The sequence below is a fragment of the Camelus dromedarius genome, chromosome 13 (assembly GCF_036321535.1).
Source record: "Camelus dromedarius isolate mCamDro1 chromosome 13, mCamDro1.pat, whole genome shotgun sequence".
NCBI classification, from domain to species: domain Eukaryota; kingdom Metazoa; phylum Chordata; class Mammalia; order Artiodactyla; family Camelidae; genus Camelus; species Camelus dromedarius.
In genome coordinates, this window is record NC_087448.1 from 4,470,214 (window position 1) to 4,497,884 (window position 27,671).

General features: G+C 37.5%; 1 protein-coding gene across 1 annotated transcript; it reads left to right on the forward strand.

Annotated features, from left to right (window-relative positions):
* Positions 1-61: 61 nt before the first annotated feature.
* ARGLU1 (arginine and glutamate rich 1) lies at positions 62-24,508 on the forward strand. The gene is made up of 4 exons (XM_031466302.2): positions 62-651; positions 8,648-8,873; positions 11,148-11,231; positions 23,667-24,508. The coding sequence occupies exons 1-4, from the start codon at positions 305-307 to the stop codon at positions 23,829-23,831; spliced, it is 822 nt and encodes a 273-aa protein (XP_031322162.1). The 5' UTR covers positions 62-304; the 3' UTR covers positions 23,832-24,508.
* Positions 24,509-27,671: the final 3,163 nt, after the last annotated feature.

The following is a 27,671-nucleotide window of genomic DNA, read 5'->3' on the forward strand; positions in this document are numbered from 1 at the left end:
TTCGGCAATAAGCGTCGGGGGCGGGGCGCGCGCGACGGCGCGTTCCGCGCGGGGCATTGTGGGAGGGGCGGCCGGTGCAGCCGCGGCTGCCATCTTAGCAACTCCTGGCGTTGCGGCCTTGTCGTTGGAGGCGGCCTTCGTGGCGGTCTTCGGCCTCAGGGAGCGATAGAAAGTCAACTGACTGACAGCTTTCTTTCCCCGGGCTTCGACAGGACGGTCGGCCCGCATCCGGAGGCGGAGGCGAGGGTAGCCGGGCACGTGTGGGGCCCGAGGCCAGCGGTTAGTCACAGCGTCGCCCGGAAGGATGGGCCGGTCTCGGAGCCGGAGCTCGTCCCGCTCCAAACACACCAAGAGCAGCAAGCACAACAAGAAGCGGAGCCGGTCCCGATCGCGGTCTCGGGACAAGGAGCGCGTTCGGAAGCGCTCCAAATCCCGGGACAGTAAACGGAACCGGCGGCGGGAGTCGCGGTCGCGCTCGCGCTCCACCAACACGGCCGTGTCCCGGCGCGAGCGGGACCGGGAGCGCGCCTCGTCCCCGCCCGACCGCATCGACATCTTCGGGCGCACGGTGAGCAAGCGCAGCAGCCTGGACGAGAAGCAGAAGCGAGAGGAGGAGGAGAAGAAAGCAGAGTTCGAGCGGCAACGAAAAATGTGAGCCCCCTCGGGGGGAGGGGCCGCGAGGTGGGGGGTGGCGTGGGGAGAGGAGAGGGGGCTGGCGTGGGGAGTAGGGGGTGGTGTGGAAAGTAGGGAGTGAGGCGAGTGGCAAGTGGCGGGGAGTGAGAAGTGGGGAATACGGTGGAAGGGAGTTCGGGGTGGTGGGGAGGGGGGAGTAGGAAGTGGCGTGGGGGGAGTGGGAAGTCGCATGGGGAGGGGAGTGAGGGTTGGCGAGTGGGGGGAGGGGAGTCTGGGGTGAAGGAGGTTGGCGAGGTCGTAGGAAGCGGCCTCAAGGGGCTGCAGCCCGACGTATGCAAAGCCTGGAGCAGGACAGACCCACAAGTTGGTTGGGAAGGAAGATAGTGGGTCTCGGGTAGGAAGGCTTCGAGGAGAGAAAGCTTTTTGGCGCGAGAGGAGGAGAGTCCCGGAAGTAGGGGGTGGAGTTGAGAGTGGGCTTGGAGAGCCGCGTGGATCCTTGAGAGTGAGGAATAAGCTACCTCAGAGATGGGGATGGGGAGCGTTTGTAGGCCCCCTGGAGAAGAGCACTCTTGTATTGCATCTTAAACTTGGGACAAGGTTTCTCGGGAATAAAATGTTTGAGGTGGTTCAACAGTACACCCAAAAAACTGCGTCTTACTTTGGTGTATTCCTGTTAGAGTTGTCGCGGTCGCTTTTCTTTTCTTGGGTCTACTCTTTGTCTACTCTTTGTATTTTGAGGTGTAAAAACAAAATGCGCACACCTCAAGGGTCCAGTAAGATGAGTTTTGACGCTTGAATTCACCAGTGTAACCACCATCCCAATCACAGCCTATTCCATTTGTTTACTTTTTTATTCATTTTGCTTTAGAGTTCTCTGTAGCAAACTTCAGCGCAATCCTACTCATTTCTCCTTGTGGTGTACCTGCTGCTTAGAAGATCCTTGAATGTTTGCTTTTACTTGGCATTGATCACATACAGAAGAGTCACACCAAAAGTATCTTTTATCTAAGAGTAGGTGCAAATAATCCCAAACTAATGAGATCTTGGTTGTAAAATGTAGAGTTTTGTTTTGATTCAAGACCATGGAACTCTGATGCTCTAGGTGTTCTTTCCCAAAGCCATATTGAAAGGTAGAGTTAGATTTGCTAACTCTCCCTGCTTAATCAGCCATCTTCTTCAGTTCTGCAGTGCATGTTTAGAAAGTGTTCATGCAGCAGGAAAGGTACCGAAAATAGAGTTTTCCTGAGACAAGTTTATGTGTACTTAATTTTGTAGGGGTTTTACATTTTTCTGCAGTGTAGTTTGTGTTACGTAGATGTTTCAGCAGAACTTGTTTCTAAAAGCAAATCATTAAGAGACAGGGAACTAGGGCACTATCTAGTATTATAGAGGAAGCAGTACCTGGAGAGCTCTCTTGCTGTACTCCTTTAAAACATGCACAATGCTTTCAGTTTTTTCCTTTAGTTAGAACTGTCAGTGGTACGAAAACCAAGTACAAGTAATTGTGTCACAACAAACCTTGATTACATAGAATCCAGTTTTTTTGGTCTGGAATAAGGTCCTTGACTGAAGATGTAGCTCTCAAATAACTTTCAGCAGATGAACATTTAAAAAAATTATCTAAGACATTTTGGAGGTGATTTTTCCGTGTGATAACAAAGGATATCTCCAAAGAGTAATGATTTGCCTTTCACTAGAAAGCTGAGACTTACAGGCAGAGTGAAAGGGAACTTGGTATGCGAGGAATAATCAAGCTGCGCATGAATAGAGAAGAAATCTGGGGATGAAATGAGAAAATAGAGCAGCTGTATAGTTCCAAGTTGATACAAGGAGCACACTATCATTAGCACTTAGGAAGGGAGGAGGGAGCAGGGCTAGCAGCCACCTGCACACTGAATTCCTGTGTGTCATGCAGTGGGCACTGCTATGGGCTAATGCCTAGTAATGTGAAGGTGACAATGGAAAGACCTAGGTTTTGCAGCCATGGGAATGATCAGAAGTTGTTGCCAGTCTGCAAATCCTGTTGGCTAGTTTATTCAACTAATATTTATGGAGCATTTAATAATAAGTGCCAGGCATTATACTTGGAGTTGTTAATATAAAGATGATTGCCCCCTCTTTAAAATGTTGATCTAACTTAAAGACAGGTAGGTAGATAGGTAATAGTACAGTGTGGTAAGTACAGTGATGGTGATGTGATGGTAAGAAGGAACCATCCTGGATGGGTAAATACCTTAGTTCCCCTAAGAAATGAGTGACAGATAAAAAAAATACGAGACTGTTGAGCTAGGCATAGGAGAATACACGTGGACCAAAGGAGGGTGACCCCTCCACTCCTGTCAGTATAAAGGGAGGGCTGCAAAGTGGTCTTTGGTGGAGTAAAAAGGTGAATATTGACTGGAACATGAGTAAGTACTGAAGTCATGGAGGGACTGGAGAGGTAACTAGAGGTTGGGAATCATGGGAAGAGTCTTGTATACCATATTAGGAGCTGAGATTTCATCTTAGAAACCAAAAAGGTTTTAAGCAGGTCAATGCATGGGTTTGTTTGCTTGTTTTTAAACAGATATAGGAAAATAGTTACACTAAGTCCACACAGGAGTAGTAATGGAGCAGTTGTTGGAATGGAAAGGAGGAACAGATTTAAGAAACATTTAGAAAGAAACTACTGTGTGTCAGACACTAGTTAAAATGTCAGAAACCTGGTGGATGGGGGAGAGGGAAAAGTCAAAGGGAGTTTCCACTTGGCACTTCCAGTGTAGGCACTAGATTTTGGATATAGTGAGTTTATCCAGAGTTGACACGGGGGACTGAAGCCTCAGGGAAATCTTGAAAGTAGATAGAATGACCCAGGGAGAGTGTGGACAGAGAAGAAAGAGCAGTTAATTCATGGGGCTGAAAGAACCTTAGGAAATATCTGTATTTACAGTTGGAAGGAGGAAGACAAGTGCATGGTGGAGCAGAGAAGGTACCAGAAGAACACACACGTCAAGTGTATCTTCAAGAGGTCCAGTGTGAGACGGAGAGATAGCAAAATTAAAATCTATTGAGCTTAACCAATTAGAAAGTCTCAGTAAGATGGGCAACCATATTGTTTTGCCATTTACAGTTCTGAGGCCTTGAATAAACTACTTGCTTGTAAGCTTGATTTCTTATCTGTAAAGTGAAGATACTTGTCTTGCTTATTGTGAAGATTAGAAGATTATTGTGCATTTAAATTATCTAGATGATACTTGGCATGTATTTAATGGGACACAGTAATGTTTAATGTCATTTATATACATGCAGCCAGACTGAACCTAGTGAATTTAAGAAGTGATCTTACAAGTTATCTTAATGCAATAAAAAGTAGACCTTAAAATTAAAAAATTTTTTTCTCAGTTTTGAATAGCTCATTCACATTGTTCAAAATTCAGTTCAAAAGGTCTCCTCCGTATGTCCCACTCATTTAGTGTTGTTCCATCTCTCCCCTCCCCTCCACCCTTTTCATTTTCATGTAATTGTGAGATGCTTTATGTGTGTTGTAATAACTGTTGGAAAAAAATGGGCAGCTGAAAGTGACTTGTAGCAAATCAGGATAATAATGTTAATGACAGTAACTTACTGTAGCTTGTGATATTAGATTCTCATATACTTAGTGTTCAACTACATGGCCTATCAAGAGCCTTCTAAATTAGAGTACCTCACGTGAACTGGGACCTGTGTGAGTGATTCTTAGAGGAATACTTGAGCTCATTGTGAGAGCAAATTCAGTATATGGAACTATGTGTTTTGGGGAGCTTAGGGCTTTGAGACAGAACATTAGGGCGTAAGATCAAGCTGATGTTGATAAGAATTTTATCAATTTTTAAGTAATTATTTTGGTAGTTAAATTCTTGTGCATACGGTTGCCGTTCACGTTTGTTGTGGAGAAACAGTGTAGGGTAGTACAGTGCTCAAGAATCTGAGCTTGGGAGTTACGTAGGTTGAGAGTCACCCCTCAGCAAGGGGCATTGTGCCGGAGCCCAGCTAGTAGACTGCTTAGCCTCAGGAGCCATCAGAGAGGTAAATGATGATGTCGTGTATAGAGCTGTCGGCAGAGTTTTGGGTATCTGTTCAGTACTGAGTAAATGCTGTTCGCTAATATTATGAAGCAGTTCCTAGAAGTAAGCTCCTAGGGTGAGTTTGTACATTTTAAAGACAAAATAATATTGCCAGTTGCTCTGTACACATAGTCGCACTCACATTTAACAGTACTTTATTGCTACGCCCTTGCCATGTGTTTTAATAGTTGTCATTTTAAAGTTGTGATTAGTGTTTTTAAAATACCTGATAGCATGGAGAAAAATGAGGAACTACTCTTAATGCCATTTTCATTAAAAAACTTGAAGATTTTGATTCAGCCCATTTATCAGGTTGAAATTCTTAGCAAGGGGATGGATTCAGCAGAGAAGCCTGAGGAAAAGATTAGAGAGATTGGGGAAGGGTATATAGCTCAGTGGTAGAGCACATCCTTAGCATGCATGAGGTCATGGGTTCGATCCCCAGTACCTCCATTAAATATGAAAAATAATAATCATGATAAACAAATCTGTTTACCTCCCTCCGAAAAACAGAAAGACAAAAAAGAGACATAAAAGAACATTGAAGTTGGCAACTCATATGACAAAACTTTTAAGGAATGAATAGGCAATTTCCTAAGATACTGGTGACAAAAGTATGTGTTTGTTTTGTTTTTGTTTCCCTGAGAAAGTTTCAGTGGCTCTTAGAAAAGTTAGCCTAATACCTGCTTAATCATTGATTATGATGATAAGTTTGTCATCAATGAAAATCAATTTCTTTTTTGAATTTTGAGAGCTACCCATCTTCTACCACCACCACCCCAGGTGGTAAAAGGGAGGCTCCTTTGTGCTGAGCTTTGCTCAGTTCTGTACCTTCTATCTTTGTGCTTTTATGGGAAAAGACAGACAAGAAAGTGACACAGGTGTATAGAGATTGCAGAAACATGCAGAGAATTTTTATTTATGTATGTTAGTACTTAGATTTAGTTGTAGAAGAGTCACAGAAGCACAGGCTGTATTAGTAGGATTCAGGGTTCTAGCACAGCATCTAGTACACAGTAGGTTGTTCAGTACTGACCTGCCATATCCCTCAAATGCTTAATTCCATTGTTTGTGGGCCCGTTGGTTTTCTGGGTTCGGGTGTGTTGGAGGAGGGGAATTAAAGCAATATTGGGCTTTAACTTTTTCAGCACTGGATCTAAAAATTGGTTTAAATTTTTCTTCTGATTACTGAAGTAGCAATTTCAACCTTAACAAGAATAACACAACAATGAAAGTTACATGTTTAGTAATACTTGTAGGGGAACAGCTCTGCTCTGGTGCCCTGACCTTGCTTGTCTCCAAGTAGGAAACAGCAGCAGGGCTTAATTACAGTCCTGGGGGGTGCCCTGTGGTTCCCTCAGGGACAAAGGGAGATAAGCAGCCTTGTGAGAAACTCCACCAGGTCATTTCTCATCCTCCTGGTCTCAGCTGAGCTTGAGAGTTTCCACGTACCCTCCCCTTTAGGCTATAAGACTGCGGAGTTGTAGTGAGAATTGAATCCTCCGCAGCAGCCACCTGGGCCTGCACTTCTCACCCAGTACTGCTTGTCACCTAGCCTGTCTGGTTTGGTGTGTGAGCAGAGACACAGGGAGCTGACACCATGCTGATCTGGCTTTTGCTGTAAGTAAGAAACTGAATTTATTTAGGCTCATTTTCTCATTACTGAACAAATCTATGGAACTGTGGCCTATTAGCCATTGTGCCATACTGCTATTATTTAGGGACTGTTTGCTTGACAAAAACCCTGAGTATGTATCCACCTTTACCAAATTCCTAATTGGGCAACTTTTCTACAGATAAGCTAACCCAAAGCCTTATCCCATTCCTTTCCCTCTGTGTGGAAAGTTTTCATTGAAACTTGGTTTACATTGTCCTTTTAAGTTAAATTGTACCATTCTTGAAATTTTGAAGTGAAGTTTCATCTTAAACTTCTCTACATTTATTAATTTTGTAGGAACCATCTAACAAAAGAATGTGTTTGGGTGTGTTCTTTTAAAACTTTATGTTACGGAAACTTTCTGACTCAGCAGAAGTAGAGTATTGTTATCCTGGTATACCTTTCATCCATGTTCAGCAGGTGTCAGCCTTACTTGTTACATCTCTTATTTCTGTCTTTTTCTTTGGACTAAGTAGAGAAACAACATTTTTATATTTGAAATAAAGTTTAATTTCCATTTAAATCGCTGCCTGATTTTCTTTAGACATTCCTGGCGATTCATTTTTAGTGTTGGGGTAGATACCTGTTCTTCACTGAGCTGCTGTATAGGCTTATTGAAACTATCCTAGTACTGTATTTTATTGGATGTTAAAAAAGAAGGAAAAGGAGCACAGAGTACATTTTAGGCTTTTTTTTTTTTTTCATAAAGATCACTAATAATTTAGTGTTGGGGAGGGGATATCTAAGACACAAGCAACAAAATCTTTGGAATGGTTACTGCAGATATCTAGAAACTAGCAAATTATGCTTTCTCAAGTAGCTACTATATCCCTGACAGAAGTATGTCTAGATTATAAATGCAGAAACAGATGTGAATCAGAATGTTAGATACACTGGTGTTAGTATGGTATCACCGTGAATAAGTAGCAGGGGTTGAAATTGAAAGCACTTGAGTGGGAATTGAATCATCCCCCAAAATAGTTTTGAATTGAAGTGGGGGTTTATTTAAAGATCACTTAGAAACTATAGTCTTTACTAAACAGATAAATTGAATGACTCTCATACATATGTATGAGTCATCAAAAGATACAAAGGTTACAGATTTGTTTAATCTTGTGGATTATAAGAAAGGTGAAGCATTGATAGATTGGTCTCTTAGGATTTAGATGTACTTTCAGAGTCTACATTCATTCATCACAAACTATTATCTCAGATAATGCTCTTCAGTAGAAATACAGTGTGAGCCACATGTGTAATTTAAAATCTTCTAGTAGCCACATTAAAAAAAAACTAGTGAAATTAGTTTTAATATATTCAGTCCCTCAAAATATATTGTCATTTAACATGTAATCAGATAAAAATATTTATGAGATCTTTTATATTTTGTTTTCCTGTTAGTCGTCAGTTCAAACTAGATACATGTGACTAGTGGCTATCCTATTTAAGATCATTAGTATAAAATGTGTAAGGTTTCCACTGTTGTTCCTTGATAACTGTTGGTATCTGCAGTGCAGAATTTCATTTTGAGTATAAGTTCATTTATAGTGTTTATATGGGATTAGAATAATTAAACAGTATCATGCTTTATTAAACTCTTTAGTAGAAGTGATAATAAAAATATATTTTCATCCACTTTCCCATGTATAGAAGAGCTTTTAATTGAAAATTAATACGAGAAAGAAAAAGTGCTGTAAAGGGTATAGAGTTCGGAACTTGAATAAATTGGTCTGTATTTTCGCTGAAAGCTACAGTATTGTTGCTTTAGCAGTCTGAATCTCTTTGAACCTCTATATATTCTGACCTTGCTTGGGGAGAGGGGGATGAATTTAGCGGATCTGAATTGCTTGCTACATAATAGTTTCTTCTGACTTCTCTGTAATTCAGTCCTTAGACTCAATGGATTGGCAGATAGGCAAATTATGTATTTAACAGCTTGTCCCTTCATTATAAAGCTGATGACAAAAGTAGATTTCCTGTTTCAGATTTACTCTACAGTTCCTAAAACTAATGTATTTGCTCTTTGTATATACTAGTCTTTTTATTTACTTTAGAAAATGGTAGAGGAAAAAACCGTGATTTTCTGTTCATTTGAATTTCTGTATCACTTAACATCTTGGTATCTATCTTTTCTTAAATGTTACTTGAAAATGAATTGCAAAATCATAGAAATATATAATCAGACTCAATGTTTTGCAGGCTTAGAACTAGTTTTATTTCATTTTTGGGGTCTATTTCTTACCATTATCTAAGCCATTTTTCCCACTTTGTTTGCTAGTCGGCAGCAGGAAATAGAAGAAAAACTCATCGAGGAAGAAACAGCACGAAGAGTGGAAGAATTGGTGGCAAAAAGGGTAGAGGAAGAATTGGAGAAAAGGAAGGATGAAATTGAGCGAGAAGTTCTCCGAAGGGTGGAGGAAGCCAAGCGCATCATGGAAAAGCAGTTGCTCGAAGAACTCGAGCGACAGAGACAAGCTGAGCTTGCAGCACAAAAAGCCAGAGAGGTAACGCTCGGTCGTTTGGAAAGTAGAGACAGTCCATGGCAAAACTTTCAGTGTCAGGTGTGCCTCCTGCTCAGTTCAGAAAGAAATGGAATACAGACTAATTCCTTTCTCATCTAAACTTAACATTGCTGCGAAAGTTAATTTTTTAGCCTATTCAGATGTGCTGACTGATATTTAAAAGTTATTTTCATAAAACATATTCAAGGATACTTTTTGATATACTGGAACTGGCTTACATATTTGAGAAGAGTTTGAAACTTTTGCCATGGCTGCAGGACTTACATTCTTTTTTGGAAGGGTGCGGGGAGACAGGGAGTGGCGAAGGGAAAAGGTTAAACATCCACCTGTGGTTATGTGTTCTTCTTTTCTCTCTTATTACCTAGACTGTGAGAGGCTTTCTGCCTTCAGTCAGATTAAAAAGAGCAGGGCCTAACATTGAGTGACAGCACCTGCTTTTGATAAATAGGTTTTCTTGCTCTTCTTTTTTCCTCCTTTTATTCCTCACCCCCTACCCCCCATCCTGCTTCAACACAATGGACTAATTCTAGCATTCTGATCATAAGGCCCTCCATTTTCCTAATGTGTTTCAAAGAATCTTTTTAGGAAAAATGTCCAGATTATTCATCCACTTTTTTAGTATCTACTAACAACTCCTTTTTTTCTCTAGAGAGTTATGAAGGAACAGGTTGTCCTTGTCTGGAGTCAAGCTAAACACATGATTTGTTTTATCAGCAGCTGGAGCAGAAGTTGAAAATGTCTTTCTGTGAGACAGTAATTTGCTACTGAAGCTTTATGGCTTATTTGCACTGATTACTCCAGGATCCTAAAACTTGTTGAAAGTCACTGAAATACTCAAGGCAAATTACTTTACAGCACTGAGTGCTCCTCAGCATAGTTTGCATAATGAAAATGAATTCCACTGGTGTGTGCCATAGGAAATCCTGTCATAGTTTTTTGAACTTCAATATTTGACTCAAAATATGTGACTCGTCATTTTTAATCTTGGCATTATTGTGGACAAGCTGACATATTATTAAATCTCTGTTTGCCAGTAAGCTTAGCTTTTCAAATGCATTTTCCCTGTGTTGTCTTTAATTAGATATACATACCTGTATTTGGTGGATATCACAGACTGTGCAATTGAATGTATGAAATTTTTATTAGTGCCTTTAATAACGAAGATATTTTTGGAGTAATGGTGCTGTCTTGTAGCGAGTTATTAATCATAGGAAGATTTTTTTCTCTTCATTTACTTTTTGTTTCATATTAACAATTTTTTTTTACACGGACACAACCCTCTGACAGTCTTTCCAAATAATCAAAATCATTTGACTATGTATGCTGTGATCTCAACACTGCCCAAACCATCAAGCAGTCTTCATATAGTTTGCATTATAAAATCTCATTAAATTCTCCAAGAAAAAATAAATTACAGAATTTTATTTCCTGACCATGCACCCCCTGGATTCCTGAATTTCAGTTCAGACTGTAGATGACCAGATAAGCTGCCTTTAGAAATTGTCAACATCTGAATGTTAAGTCCATTTTCCCCATGGAAGAAGCCCTTAGTTCCATGAAGTATGGATTACCATTTGTATTTTCCACTAACAGTAAATGTATTTTTCTTATTAATTGTTTGCCTTAGGAATGATGAATTACATTTTTTGTTCCTTCTTACCATAAACATCTGCATTCCTCAGCTCAGCCTTCCTTGTATGTTGTTTCTTTATAAATGGTTGAGCTGCTGATGCAGGTATTGCCAAGCTAACAGTACAAATCATTTTAAAGAGGAAGCTGGCGCGTATGGCAGCCGAGGAGCACACTCTGCAGGACACTGGACAAGACAGTAAATATGCAACTTTTAATGCTGATTAAAGGAGTATAGGTAAAGAATACGTAGGTATACATAATTGGTGAGACAAATATTCACTTTATTTATATTTTATATATTATTTTTTTAATTTGGTAAATACTATCCAGTTTTGTAGTTGTCCTTGTTGATTTGTGTGATATTAAAGTACTAGTAATAATTGCCAGGAAACTATCATTAGGGAGGGTTTAGTCGGTTGCTGTTTGGACTGGGAGGGATGATTTAAATTTAGTGCTAGAAACAAATTTTAGTGACTGCACAGTTTATCATTTGTCAGACAGAAGGTAGCTATAGAGCTACCCTGTAAGTCAGATCAAAAAAGTTCAGAGAAAGATTAGTAAATATTTATCAATTTTTAAAAAACATTTTATTTTTCTAACATCTTAACATGTCCTCCCCTTTAGGAGGAAGAACGTGCAAAACGTGAGGAGCTAGAGCGAATACTAGAAGAGAATAACCGAAAAATTGCAGAAGCACAAGCCAAACTGGTATGTGTAAAGCGTGCATGAAAAGTGCTATATTGTTACTTTATTTTTTTCAGGGTTTGTGGAGTGATTTTTGTACTCTATAAGTGACTTCGTTTTTAGAGTTTTTGGGAATTTTAAGGGATTTTAGGCAAGAGTAGGAATAGTTGACTAGATTTTAGCTGCTGTCTTCCAGAGGAATCTGTTCGAGGCAGTCCAAAAATTCTGATTAATCTGGAGACAATTCCAAAATTTGCAGTGGTTTAAAACAGATTCCTAAGGGAAATTGTACTATCCCTATCGCCAACTTTTTCTATCCTACTCTCATTCACATTTCTCCTGTGCCTATAAAACAAAAAAGCTTGGAGGTATTTAAACCAAGTAATATGCAGCATTTTACTTGGCATTAGTTGCCTTGTTACTAGACAGAATAAGTAAAGAGTATATATTTGATAGTAAGTGCTCCAGATTACTTTTTAAAATAGTTTAAGTTTAAAATATTTAACTTGATTAATATTATTTAAGTCTCTGTGACTTAAGTAATTGCATTATGATACAGAGATGTAAAACGAGATACAATTTTTAAACTTTAATAAGCCAGTGTAAGAATGCTGAAGTAATTTTTTAAATGGAAAAACTAATAATACGTATTATTTCACATCTGTCTTTTTTCCCTATTCTATATAAAGTGGAATAAAAAGTAGATAACATTTTTAGTGTATTAGAGTGTTCCCAGTTAAGAGTATGAATATGTTTTGGAACATCATCAGTATGCTGATAAAGAAAACTAGAGTTAAAGGACTATGGATATAAATAAATCAAAAAACAAGGATAGTCAGACATTATAAGGGAAAATTTTCTTTTCCACATGAAGATGGCATATAGACATTCTATTTCAAAGTAAGAATATAAATTAGAGATAGAAGGAAGTTTACTTAAGATGAATGAGGATCAATGCTATTACTGCCTAGGAATGAAGACATGACCCAGGAGGGGCTCTTGGTTCTAGACAAGTTTTGTCTAGTTAAGAAATGTGTTGAGAATAATACAGCCATAGGAAGAAATTTGCTGCTAAGTCATACTGTTGACTGAAGGGAAAAAAGCAAGATGTAGGCTCCAGTGGTTTAGAAAAAACAAATTCTGTGACTGTGTTGATAAAAGCAGAGAAAAAGATCAGGGAGGGTCTAAGTAATTAACGGTGGATCCCATGGGAGTACAGTGAAGGAAGACTGTAAATAATTGTCCTATTGTGGATAAGAATGTGAAAGTGAAAAACGTGGTTCCAGAGCATGATCTTTTAAAAGATAGTCTGCCCCAGATAAGAGCCAAACTAGAAATATATAAGCAACTTACTGAGCATTACAATGGATTCTTAACTTCATACCAGTGCACTGGCTGTTGTGAAAGCCACAGGCAAGGAGAAGACTTACTCCTGCTTTACCAATGAAGACCTTAAAATCTGCCTAGGTGAAAAAAAGCAGAATATGAAATGGATGAGGAGTCATAATAAGATGTATCACTATATGCTAATTAATAAGTATGTGATAATGCTTTTTTTGGTGATCAACATAAGGAGAAAGTCTCAGTGCAAGTGGGAGGAATAAGATGAGAAGTGTGCATCTTAATTTGGGTTTTGAAGGTTGAGCTTTGAAAGGTAAATGTAGACTGGTTTGTAAGGCATGGATGTTTTGGGAAGAGAGGAACAGTATAATTGATACTTAAAACATTGAAGCAAAATTACCCAGCATGAGGGATAGAATTCCTCTTAGAACATGGTGTAAGAGCCTGGATAGTATATAGAGAGTTCAGTTTGTGGGTGGCGTGAAATACCAGAGGGTGACTTCTAGAGCAAAACTCCTAGAACTTGGTATGCACTGCCAAGGTTTCGATCCCTTCTGACCCTGGTGTGGCTGTCTGAGTGCCTAGGGACAGCCTGGCCTCCTTATGTTCCTCTGGCAGCCTTTGTTTACCCATGAACCATAAAATAGAGCCTTCTGTGTGTCATTACTGGGAAAAGATTAGCAAGCATATTCTAGAGCAGTGCTTCTCAAGTGGTGGTAATTGGCCAGATTTTTTTTTTTTAACCTTTTAATCCCAGTTTGTCTCCGAACCCTACTTTTGCAAAATACAGTTAAATGAATTATTAGAAAATGAGATCACATTGCTATAGAAGTTTCTAAAACACTTCTTAGCTTCTACGTAACTTGTGTGTAGAACCCATTACAGTTGACACTGTCATTGGTCCGTGGGCCATACTTAACACTAGCACTGGGCTAGAACATTTGATTTTGACTTAATTTTCTGTGCAGTGACTACTCTGATTGCGTGCTATCAATAAAAGTTCCATGAAAAGATACCTTAGGGGAAAAGAAGCTTGAATTTGAGAAAAATTGGTAAGAAATTGGATATAATTAGCTCATTTGCTTCTTGTGATCAGTAAAGTTGGAAGCCTAAGAAATTGTTGATGATAGAGAAAAATAATTTTTATTTGGTTCTGTTGGTGGTCATTTACTTACAGGGAAAGTAAGAGTGTCTTGTGTAGGAGACAAAAAATGTTACTGTATAAAGATGCAAGACATATATTTTTGAGGTTTCTTTCATTTTTTGTTGTCCTCTTCCTCTCAGTTTTGAGCACAGTTATTTAATCTTTATACATTTTTACTAGGAAATACTACATGGACTATATTGAAAGTCTCATTAAAATAATAGATATTTTGATAGCTCAAGTGGTAGAGCACATGCTTAGCCACACAAGGTCCTGGGTTCAATCCCCAGTACCTCCTCTAAAAATAAATAAGTGAACCTAATTATCTCCCATAAATAAGTAAGTAAATAAATAAATATTTTTTAAAAATCATAGTTACTTCACAGGGAACTATATTCAGTATCTTGTAGTAGCTTATGGTGAAAACGAATATATGTATATTCATGTATGACTGAAGCATTGTGCTGTACACCAGAAATTGACACAACATTGTAAACTGACTATACTTCAATTAAAAAAAAATAAAAAAAAAAAATTTAAGAAATAAGGGGGCTATAATAGAGTGCTGTAGAGAGCATGTGACTTTCCAGGGTCTGTCAATAGTAATAGTATATCTTGTTGAACCAACAGTTCTCTTTGCTTTGTTACATAATATAGATGTTAGAGATATGGACCTGTTCATTGCTGTGTATAAATTTAAGAAGAAAAATGGGAAGCATTCTTGCTTCTAGAAAGCAAAGGAGGAAGAGGAGTGGCTAAGCTTTGCTATTAACGTAACCTATTTGAGAAACTAATGTGTATAAAAAGCAATTTGGAGATAAAAATAGCCAAGATGTTAAGTTCTCTTAAAGACTATTCATTGTGGAGACAAGAGCAACTGCAGGAAAAGTTAACTAATAATATGGAACTATTTGGTAAGTGATATGAACTATATGAGATAACTGACATTTGATAGTTGCTCTGGGAAGTTTACTGGAAGAGATACCCCTGAGCTGGGCCTTGGTGGATAGTGAGACATTGAATTTAGGATGGGGACAAGAGTGGGTGGAAATGAAGTTGGGCAAAGGCCTTTAGGGAAGTAGAATTAGAAAAAAGTCAGAGTGTGGGGGGGTATCTCTTGGGATAATGGGGAAAGGAGTAGTGGTGGTTGTAAAGGAACTGTGTGTGTAAGAAGTTTGTGTGATAAACATGGGAGATGAGGTTCTGAAAGCAGATTAAAGATTGATTGGAAAAGAAAGTACCCTGGAGGAGACTTCTTCAACATTATAACCATGAAAGAACAGCACAGTGATCTCTTATTAATAAAGAAGGCCAACTCCCTGAAAGGGAAAAAAAAATTACTTTGAGATGTAAAAGAGGTAATTCACACAAATGAGATGAAAAGTAGCTGTAATAAATTCCTGAAAATAAATCCCAACCTCAGTAGGAAAGCAAAGAAATGCCCCCTCCTTTTTCTTTTTCTCTAGTAACTACATACCAACTTCGAAAAGATTTTTTCCCCCATTAGTACCAAGTGTTGGCAAGGATATGGTATACAGAGACCCTTTGTATAGTAATCCTGGGAGTTTAAATGGATATGACCATTTTAGAAAATAACAGTAAATCAGTAAATACCAGGAACCTTTTATTCCTAAGAATTTGTCTCATGGAAATTGAATCATATACAAATCAACTTACACCCAAAAATGTTTTCCCCCTATTATTTGAAAAGTGAAAATTGCCCAGGTGTTTAGATAAATTATATCTACAGTGGATTTTTTGGCAGTCAGAGAGCACTTGATAATACAGGGGAAATATCTAAATACAGAACTTACATATGCATTATGATTTTCCTAATTTGAAACTTATATTTGAACATTATAATAGAAAAATATGCCTAAGTGCTAAGAATAGTTCTCTCTAATTAGTGAGCTTACATGTAACTTTATGCTTTTCTCCAGTTTCTACATTTTCTGAAAGTAACATTTGTCACCATTATGATCACATAAAAATAATTAGTAAAGACAGTAAATTTAAGCCACCCTTAGACTAACTTTTAAGTAGGTCCCCATGACAGAACTTCAAAGATTGGTCCCAGTGATGTCTATAGTAAGGAACACATTAGCTAAGCCACGTGGGGCTCTCATGTATGGTAATCATATTAAGTGCTCTAGACCGAGTTATTTTTGCTCATTTCGGTTCCAAGTTGTTAATCAACGTACTTGATTTTACCTGTCCATAAGGAGGCAAGAAAATATTAACCAACACACATACTTCATTTATAAAATCAAACAAGAATTAATCCAAATGTGGATTGGCTTGACTTGACTTGGCTTTTTGGCAGATTGGTTCCTAGTTCTTGGGTTAGTATTGGCAATGCACAGCTATCTTCAAGTATTTGAAAGGCTGTTGTTACTAAAATGGAGAATTCTAATTTTCTTTAAAATGTTAAAAATAGTATTTAAAATTTTTTTAAGTTCTCTTCTTCACACAGTTTTTTTTTTAATAATGTGCCTGGGAAAACCCCAGCTACTGTTCTGAAATTTATATGCATCTTATGTATCAGAAGGGGAAACAGACTAAGTGAAGGTGATAGATGTTGCTGTGGGATGAAATGTTCTAGGAGGGTATGTCAGTAGGAACAACGACCCTCATGACTGTCCCCTGAAATTCTAGATCTATAGTACATTTCCTCTCTATAAAATTGAAATAGTTTTCCATTTTTCCCTTGCCAAAAAGGGAGATTTATCATGCTCATTGTGCTGTATATATAACACTTGGTATCTCACCAGTTTGAGAGATGAAAAACATAGTACCATGTTTACACACTGACTGTATATGAAATATAGTCCACATACTTAATTAAGTTTAAAGTAAACCAGATCTTGCCTTGCAATTAAGAGATAGCTCTGAAAAGAGTTCAGAGAAAAATGTAAGAAATAATTTTTTAATATTTGTGTAGTAGACTGAAAAATGTCGCCTACCTCACAAAAAAAGACGTTCATGTTCTAATCCCTGGAACCTGTGAACGTCACCTTATATGGCAAATAAAGGGTCTTTACAGATGTGAGTAAGTTAAGAATCTTGAGGGAGAGTTTATCCTGGATTATCACTGCGCCCTAAATGTCATTACTTACATCCTCAAAAGAGGGAGACAATGGGAGATTTTACCACAAAGCACACATAAGGGAAGCCAAAGACAGAGCAGAGAGAGATTTGAAAGTGTTGAACTTGAAGATTGGAGTGATGTGGTCAAAGTCTAGGAATCCTCGCAGCCAGGAGGAGCTGCAAGAAACAAAGAATAGACTCCTCTAGGTCCTCCAGGGGGAGCACAGCTTGCTGACATCTTGATTTGGGTCCAGTAATCCTAATGTTTAACTTTTGGCAGTCAGAATAATTTTGTGTTGTTTTGAGCCTATCTAGTTTGTGATGATTTGTTTTTGTGAAAATGTGGTAGTGTTTTTTGAAATTGGACAGTGGGAAGAGGCTGGAAGAATTTTGAGACATGATCAAAAATGCCTAGACTGCCTTAAAAAGACTGTTGGTAGGAATATGGACTTTAAAAGGTACTTTTGTTTAGAACCAAGAAGTAAAATGAGAACTTGATGTTTGGGGAAAATTTTAGCCGATTTAGATTGCAAAAGATACTAAAATTAGGAGGTTCACTGTTAGAAAACTGGAGCAGAAATGCTCTGGAAAGAAGGCTTAATGGCGTGACTTTTTGCTAACCATTTGTGAATGCTGAAGAGATTATGTATGTGGCTCATCCGGCTACCTCACCCATTTTAGCAAAAGCCAGGATTAGATGAGATTATCCAGAAAAGACCTGTGGAAGAGCCTGTTTTCTAGTGGCCTGGTGTGCATGGGAGACCCACAATGTTTTTGAGGATGTTATATCAGCAGAAACTGCCAACATGGGCTGAGAGGGAGAGAGGACATAATGATGAAAGGCTTTCATACTCCAGTAACATAGGAAAAGGTGATGTGAAGACAGAACAGAGATTTGAAGATACTGGCAGAAGGAATGTGACTCTGTCAAGACTTTGATTTTTTTTTTTTTTGTAGGCATACTGATTTTGGATTTCTTCCCTCTAGAATAAACTTCTGCTGTTTTAAGCCATCCAGTTTGTGGTCATTTGTTCCAGTGGCTACAGGAAACAGCTGGAAAGAGAATGGGCATTTATAGTAGAGTAAGCGTATGTAAGTTGAAGTAACACAGTACTTAGGATGGCTAGTAGTGATGTATTTACCTGTATTAAGAGACAGAAAAGTATGGTGTGGCACCAAATGTAAATGTCAGTTAAATATTTTAATTTGAAATGAAATGGTGGGGAAGTTAGACAAGGATTTTCTTACAGTCAGTGAGAACTTGTTCCCAGTTGATAAGATAGAAAGCTGATTTAATTATGGCAACGAATTTGTTTTTTAAGCTTTCTGGACGTTAGTGATATGACATTGTGTGAGGTGGAAAGAAGGACAAAGGCTAGAAACAGAGCTGCTGATGTCAGTGAAAAGATGGAGGCTTGAATTGATAAGGTGGCAGTAGAAACAGTAGAGAGAGAATAGGTAAATTTGGTGAGTGAAAAGGATATACAGAGAGGGAAAGAAGAGGAACAAGGAAGGGAAAGCAAAGGCGTGGTAGGAACCAGGGAAGACCTGCTGCAGTCATGCTAACAGCCAGGGATCACCAGGCGTTTAAGGAAGACTTTCACAGAAAGCAGTGGATACTGAACAAGACACACAAAAGAACTGACTTGAAGGAACAGAGCATATGGGATACAGAAGATGAAAAGAATCACATCTAGAAGAGTAATTTTTTGTGAAAATTTAAGAAATGAATGGTAAAATCCTGAAGGCATCAGGTTTCTCTTTTGGCAGTAACATCAATCTCTCCACAGCTCAGGAGGACTGATTTTTGTACCTAGTATTTCATTTTACCTTAACTATCGGTCCTTGAAGCAAATGTCTGTACTTTAGGTAAAACAGAATCTCAGGAGATGTTATCTAATGTTGAAGTCCCCAAAATTATATTTATATAGGCTATAAGGATAATAAAGGGGAATTAAATTGAGAAGGGGGCTAGAGGGTGTGTGGTGGTATGAATTCTCTTTCAATGGGTAGCTAATGATGTCCCACAGTAATAGTATATATCCTAAGGAGGTAACTGTCGGAATAACTAAATAACTATGGTCCCTTGGGGGAGGAAGAGGAATTGCTTTTTTCAATCCTTCTGTTATTTTTTTAACCTTGTACATGAGTAACAATAATAATATAGTTTGCTAGGAGTCAAAACTAACTACATCAAATTTCTTAATTTTTTTTTACTCATTGTTTAAAATGGGACTTACATTATATTTGTTATGGAGGGGAAGGTACATCAAAGACTTAAATTGAAAATGGCAGAGTGGAACAGGAGGGTGTTTCAGAAGGTTAAAATGCAGAAATTCACATTTCCAAGTAGAGGCATGTTTCCTAATTGTAGTTTTTTTCTCATTCTGTCCCATCATTCCTATAATCACTCCCCATAACAACTGTTTCTACCTTTGGATTTTTTTTGTAAAAATTCATATATATTTCAAGTAGTAGTAGATTTTCAGTATCCCTGTTTACTAAAGAAACTGCTGTTAAGGATCTTGATCTAGAATTATGGACAGTGTAAAAGGAGGATGCTTAGAAAAGTAATTTTGAAAAAGGCAGCGTGACATCTCCAGGGAAAGGGGGATAGAAGATACTGGGAGGAGTAAATAGACCCTTCTCCTATAATGCTGTATTTTGCTTTTGTGTATTTCATCTCACTAATCATTCTTTTGAGTGGGGTAAAGGTTGAAAGACTTTTTGAGACCTAACAAGTCCTGGATGTAGTGGCTAGGAGGGCCTGCCCCAGTGTGGTAGGTGTTGACTTTCTTTTGGCTTCCGTGATGTCCACCACATAAGGAGAGCTTAGTGTCGCTCATCTGTGTGAATACAAATGTACATACCCTTCCCCCGTCACTTGAAATAATGCTTTCTTTTGCATACATTTGAAACAAAAGAAGAGGGGACAGGAACAATGGGTAATATTCGCCAGCAAATGGGGTCAACAGGAACGAAGCAGCATTTCAGACAATTACTGCAGAGCGAGGCGCGGGGGTTTGGAAGAATACCTAGCAAGTGGGGTGCAGGGTCAAACCGCTTACAGATGGATGGGCAGTTTTTCATCTCTTGAAAGTCACTATATTAAAATGAAAGATGACTTTGGTTTTTCTCAACTAGTGCTTTTTTTATATATAATTTACTTTTATTGTCAAGATTTATCAACTCATCAAGACATTCATCAACTTCCAGTTGAGAAAGTTTCTGTGACTTCCAGTTCAACATGGTTTTCTTATTTTAGAGCTAAAGTAACTTTTTTCCTTCTTTGGTCACTCTTAGGCCCTCAAATATTTTTTGTTTGGTTTAAAGGGTAATTTCCAGCATTTATAAAGTATTGCACTTTACAGTGTGTTCTCTCATTATCTTACTTCATCTTGTAATTACCCTGTGAGATAATTGCTCTGTGATCATTTCATATATAGATATAAAATAAGGGTCACAGAAATTAAGATTTTTCTCAAAATTATTGAAGAAGCTTAAAGACCAGGTATGCACATCGTAAAATTCTTTTTTGTTTTACAAGCCTAAGGGGTATTAACTTTACAACTAGGGAGCCTTCCCCTCATATATTAAAGTTGCTAAAAACTTACTTTAACTTCTGAGTCTTAATTTTTAATACCTATATTGTGTTATGTTTCCTGTACAACCCAGTTTATCCCTTCCCACTCCCTTTACCCCCTGGTAACCATAAGTTCTCTGTCTGTGAGTCTGTTTCTGTTTTGTAGACAAGTTACTTGATTGACTTTTAAAAATCATTCCATTATCAAGTACCTCTAGTAGCACTGTATGCTTAGCACCAGGGATAACACTATTAGCTATAGTCCCAAAGAAATTACAGCTCCCCCTCTAAATATATACACTCTTTAATCTCCTATGTTTGTAGACTTAAGTGTGAGACTGAACCTTGTCTTTTTCTTTACTCAGTCTAAAGGCAATTTCAGTGTAGTAGAAATAGTATTTTCTGTCAGTGAAGGGAATTAACTTCTTAAATCTTATTTAATTTTTTGATTAGGTAATAGCACATGATTCAAGTTTATTTTTAATAGCTACACAGTATTTTCTTTTATAGATCTTCCATAATTTAATAGTTCCATATTGAGTATTTGGGTTTTTCCAGTCTTTTACAAACCATGTTGCAATAAACTTGTTCAATTTTGCATGCATGCAAGTATATTTAAAGGATAAATTCCAGAAAATTAAATTGCTGGATAAAAGTATTACAAAATGCAGTTTAGGGTAAAGAGTGCCAAAGTACTATTCATGAATTTCTCTTATGGGTTGAGGTTGTGATGTTCATTTCAAACCCTTTACTCCCAAAGATTCTTTCTAATTAGCTTTCCTAGGTGCTGAATTAGAACCTTAGGGAAAAGTGAGTGTGGGGTGTTTATATAGGTAATAGTTTCCCAAGCACATGCACACACTCTGAACCTTTACCATATGCCCTGATTCAGTTGCGTGTGCCATTCCCTTACCCAAATGTGTTCTGATTTATGAAAACTGTGGGTAAAGTAATTGTCATACGAATTTACTAATGATGATGAGAAGCAGATAATTATTTCTTGTGTAATTATCAGTGTCTAAACAAGAGAGAGGTCTTTTAAAATGGACCCTGACGTACAGGTGGGATTTCAGTAAGAAAGCGTGGCATGAGCTACAGAGAGGGGGAGGCAAGATAGAAAGGGTCATTTAGGAGAGAATAGTAGAAACAGAGTTGGAGCCAGATTATAGCGAGTTGTAAATATGCTAATTTAGGAGGTTAAGCCGTATTCTGTGCACACTGGAAGTTTGAGGGCAAGAGAGCGCAGTGCTCAAGAAAGGTGAGGCTAGCAGCATTGTATGGAATGGATTGAAGGGCAGAGGCTGGAAACGAGGAAAGCATTTCAGATCTGCAAGAGATGTGGGCCCCTGAACTGCAATGGAAGAAAACTCTAGATGAGAGAATATAAAGGAAGAATGAACAAGTTTAATGACTATTTGGTTGTGTCAAGGGAAAAGGTGAAATAAAGCTATACTATATACTCTTTGGGTGGCAGTAGGTAAGACAGAAAGGTTAGGCTTGAAGAAGTTTAAATCTTGAACATGTTGAATTTTGAAGACATTGAAGAAATTCCCCAGTTGAATGTTCATCAGCCAGCTGGAAATGTAGTTTAGGAGGATGGTATGAGAGAAGGTGTATTTCAGCTCTCTGGTGGGTTTTCCACCTTATACAAAGATAGAAATATATGAAAATCCACTTTTCCATCTTGCCTGCCCATCAAATTCCCACTTCTTAAATTTTGGATCTTCTTCATCTCTGACCTTACTTGATCACAGTGGATTCGCTCACTGCCTGTCTTTCACCTTTTACTCCTCATAATCCTTTAGCTTACACCCTCTCCTGCTCTCTATCCCTCATCTTAAAGTAAAACAAACCTCTTTTATCTGGTGGTGGGGTTTTTTTTAACCCCCACAGGATAAAATTTAAATGTTTTATGTTACATACCAGAATTTGTTACTTCTCCCATGCGTTCTGCCATAAGCCCTGTAATTCAGTCACATTGATTTTTATTATTCCTGAATAGAAAAACCTGTCGCTGGCAACAGACATGACTGGTCTGGTGGAGGACCTTAGCCTTTTGAACCTTAGTGTGTCATGTGTGGGAGGAGGGAAAATTTTTAAGACTCAAGTTGAAGTGAACAGAAGACTGAATAAAGATAAAGTTCACTAAACTTACGATTAGTTTTTGATCGTCTAGGAAATTTCAGTAGAGTAATGGAGATGGAAGCAATAAGTTTTTAAAATTTAACTTTGAATGGAAATAGACATTTGAAGGATGCAGTGATGTTTTTAAGATCAAGGTCAGATAGGAAGAAGACAACTCTGATAACATTAAAAAGTCAAGAGTTAGAGCAGGTTTTATCAACCTTGGCACTATTAACTTTTGGGGCTAGATAATTCTTTGTTGTGGGGGGCTGTCTTACACATTGTAGGATGTCTAGCAGCCTGTCCTCTACCCACTAGATGCCAGGAGCCATCCCCCAGTTGTGACAACCAAAATCACCACCACACACTACCTGATGTCCCCTGGGAGATGGGAGTAAAATTGCTGCTGGTTGAGAATTAAGGAAGTGAACATGGTATCTTTGGGAAAGAAGGAGAGACTTGATGAGGAAGGAACTCATGCGAATGGCCTGAATTTTCTTGGTAAAGAAGGGAAGTCTGTAGGGAACACAGGAAGGGGTTTTGTTGCTTGAGACTGAAGGAATTGAAAGCATTGCAGAAATTAATTATATTGGTGTCTGTTTGAAATTAGATATCATTTTATAGTCAGCCAGGTCAGAAAGATTTCTTGTTATTTTTCTCTCCAGAAAAAAATTTAGTATGCTCTTGGTTGTATATTGACAACATAATGTAGCTCCATTGGAGATTGTGTGTATAGTTTCTTGAATGCCTTTCTAATGGTACATTTAGTTTTGGTAATTGGTAGATAAAATGCTCTGAAAAATTCATTCTTTGATTCATAATTGAGAGTTTATTAATCTGGTGCACCGAAGGTGTAGATAAGAAAGTAGTAGAACAAAATGTATACTGATCTCTAGACATGGTTTGTAGAAACTTTGTTTTCAGAATGTTCAAGTGCATTCCTATAATTTGTTCATATACTTTACATAAAAAACAAAATCAGGAAATGTAGGAGTAATTACTTGATTAAATTAAGGAGTTCTAATTCCTCAACATTTTTTCTTCTGTCACTTTTTGTGTCATCTTAGGCAAGTTTTCTTAAACATACACTTCTGTATGCTCCTTTTGATTAATTTGTTACCTAATTTCCAAAATATTACTAATAGAAATGAAATTCTGATTTTTTACTTTTAACTTCTAGGCTGAAGAACAGTTGAGAATTGTTGAAGAACAAAGAAAGATTCATGAGGAAAGGATGAAACTAGAACAAGAGCGACAACGTCAACAAAAAGAAGAACAAAAAATTATCCTGGGCAAGGGGAAGTCCAGGCCAAAACTGTCCTTCTCATTAAAAACCCAGGATTAAATTGCAAACTCTGAACTTTTTACAAAGAAAAATGGAAAAACTTTGTATGGTAGCTTCATGTTGAAGTGGTTTTTTTGTTTCGTTTTTGTTTTTTTAATTTGGAAAATCTGGAAAGTTAGCTTGTTCTAATAGGGGCTATGCTCTGCAATTCCTTTTTCCCCCCTCCCCCCACCCCCTTAACTTCCATTAAGTCAAATCCTTATCAGATCATTGTTATCTTCTAAAAAAGTGATATATTTTTCACCTGTTGGATTCTGTAGTAGTGGTCTGAAGAAGAGCAGATCACTTTGTAAACTATGGATGGTCTGATAAGGCTTTTACTGACCCACTGACTTCAGAGTTATACTCTGTTTACTACATCATAATGCTGGTTTTGCTGACTTTTTGTTTTTTTATATATTTATAAAAAAAGAAAAAGTCGGTAATTGCATTGGAAGCGCCCAGGGTGTCACTGGACGTTTGTGTGGTGTATTGTTAGACCAGTGTCCTTGCGACACTGTTGCTCTTGACGTTCCCGACACAGGTAAGGAAACGGTCGGTCAGCTCTGATACACGATATATATACAGTGCAGTATTGTCTCTGTTCAGTTTGTTCTTATTTCATTGACAAAATCAAACCAGCATTCCCCATTGTGTAAATAAATGATTTTGCTGAATAAAGTAAAGTCTTAAATTCATATGTTGAAGCAATTTTTTTTAAAGTTCTGTTAAGTCTTAAAGAGGGTGGTTTACTTTTTGATGGTCAACAATCTAGAATTCCTAGAACTATGCTATATATTTCCTCTCATTTATACTTTTAACATAGGATTTATATGTACATTAAATATACTTGAGAATTAGTATTTAATGGCTATTTTTACAGATATTGAATTTATGCTGATACAGCAATTATGACAACAGTATTACCTTTAAGAAAGACTAAGCACCCAGAAAAAGATTTAAATTCTCAATCCTGTGCCTCTGTTTTAGGATATAAGTGTTATCACCACAAATTATACTTAATAAAGACAGAAAAATGCTTCTAAAAATTTATAGTATCTTAGATTATTTTCAAAGTGGGCCATCAGAAAGAACTTAGCTTTGTACTTTTACAAAAGGCTAAGGGTAGCCAAATCATCTTCAGGGTAGGGTATCTGCACGTTTATTTTTGGGACAAACACATTTAAACTTACAAGCTTTTGTTTTTGCATGTAATATCTTATGAATGACTCTTATACACTAGAATCTGCCTCATTTATCTTTACATATGTTTGTTTGAAGTCTACTGGTATGAAAACATTTATTCAAGAAAAGGATATGGATGAAAAATGCTGCCTGAGATGCATAGACATGTCATCAAAGTAGAGAAGCTTTCCCCAGTATTTTTGAGACAGTTTGATCAGTCTTTGAAAACATGAGTTAATGAGATGACTAAATGGTAGATTATTTTGTGTGTGCATGCTAAGAAAAATGCTATTACTTTAGTTTGAGCTCTTCAATGAGTAATTGTAAGGAACAATAAAATCAGTTTAAATATCTTTAAAGGTAGAATTTTAAATAGGCATGAACTGTAGTGAGAACTGACTTTTTAGTAAACATGATACCTGTTACTCTGAAACATTCACTTTACCTAAAGAATTTAGGTTGCTTACAAATCTTTTTTTAATCTTTAAATTAGGTTAGCTCTAATTATTTCATGATTCTTACACTTTTTTTTAAAATGTAATCTTTTTTTTGGTACAGATCCATTGTTCCTAAGTTGTGTATTCAAATTTTTGGAAATGTTTATTTAAAAATTGTTTTGCTATACAAGTGTTCTAGACATTGTATCTAAGAGAGTAGCCTGGACTTAAAAATATTTGAAATCAGCTTATGCGTGCCTTTTAATTTTTAAAAAATTTCTTACTGCCACATGTGGTGTGAAATCACAGTAAGTTGCTTAGTAACATTTGCAGTATCTGCTTGCTGTTGGAGACTCACATCAGATACTTAAATTGTTCCTGTGCCAGGCTGCAGGAAAGAAGATGTAATTGTCAATAAAATACACCCAATCTTTTCTGTGCTGCAACAATGTGTAGTGATTTGTTTTCTTCATTTGTTCTCACTGCTTTTGTGTACATTTTATAAAAGTTCAAATTCTTTCCCAAACCATTAGCAGTTCAGATGTTCCCTAATTTATTAAATATGCCTTTATTCACAATTTGTTTTTTAAGGTTATTATTTCTTAATGCATTATAGAATTAACTAATGACTGTTTATTTTTATTACAGTATTTAAATATGTAGTTATTGCCATTTATATTGTGGAGCTTGCAGAATTAAATCAGTTGTATAAACTAAACCTTTAAATTAGCTTGGTGTGAGGACTCTTCAATGCTTGCAAAGAGGGGAAGGGGTTTGTAGGTAAGATTTACTGCTCTAGTTCTCTTAAGATACAGCAAATCAGGCTGTCTCTGTCCTCAGTTCATTGTTTAGTCATTCAGTTGTGGTATATGTTCATAGTTTTTCTGTATGGCCACCAGTACCTTAAGAATTGGCAAAAGAAAGTTTGTACTTTTTAATTTTCTGAAGTTAAATAAGCACAGAATCCTGGCCAGTTGAACTCTGTGTATCATTTCTAATGTCTCATTTTACATCAAGGGTCCTCCTTAACTAAAATTTCCCCAAAGCTCTTAATACTCACTAGAGCTTCTGTTTTCAGTTGTCTCAATTGTTTGCTCCTTTACACCCAGAACCATCCATCTGTTTTGTATTGGCCATGAGACATTCTGAAAACAGGATACCTTAATTTTTGAGACTTGCCACTCCCTCCAGGAGTCATATGAACACTCAAATACCGGTGTTATTAGTGAGAGGACCTAAAAGGACCACTGAAAGTCAAACTAGAATGGGTCCTGAAGCGCGGGCAGTAGGTCCCACTCTGATAGGTTGAGTTGCCTCTCCTGGCAGTCGTGGTACCTTCACAATCAGGTCACCTTTGTTAACGCATAATTTTTTTTGTTTACTCTTGTGTTTAGGGTTTTTTTTTTTTTTAAAAAAAACATCTGTTGTCCATAGTCACTGAGTTGCTAATGGTGCATGCAGAAATACAGATTTGCATTTGCTAGTACACTGCACTATATATTTTGTAGCAGATTTACCATAATTGGTTTTCAGATGGTTAGATCGCATTGCCTGTTCTATATTGTGTCTCTGTAGTTACGAGAGTAACTGACTTGCAGCTAGGAAACAATGGAAGGGGGATACAGAGGACCCAATGTCAATTAAAGCTGGTGTGTGTGTGATTGAAATTCATAGGAAGTCATTTGGAAAGATTGTTCCTTTTCTGAGCCTACAGTGGTTGACAGAGGATGTTGACAGTTTCATTTTTTATACATACTTCTTTATAGTCTTCCGACGTCTGAAGCAGAATCAGTGATCCATCCAGTAGTTTTACTCTCAGGCAAAGGTGTGTGTTCAGTAGTGTCAGTATCTTCGAGGATTGATAAAACTGCTCCTTACGAAACCTGGTTACTAGGGTTAGAATTAAATGGGTTTGTTCTTTGCATACATTTGTGTAATGATTGTTGCCTTCCTCATTTTCCAGGCTTTTGCTATGGATTAAATCAATGACAAGTAACAGGAATTAACAAAGGAGTATGCAATTGCAATATTTCAGGTGCTGTTGAATCTTACTGTAAAGTGGAATAAAGAAGGAACAAAAACGGTTTTATGGACCCCAATATCTCCTTATGACTGCTGTCAGTAACAACCCTTGTATGTTCAGAGTCGAATTTGACTTAGAATATTACAGTATGTCTTCTGCTGCTTGCCAGTCCATAAAGTGGGAATCACGGACACAAAGTTAGTGATGAAACTGCAG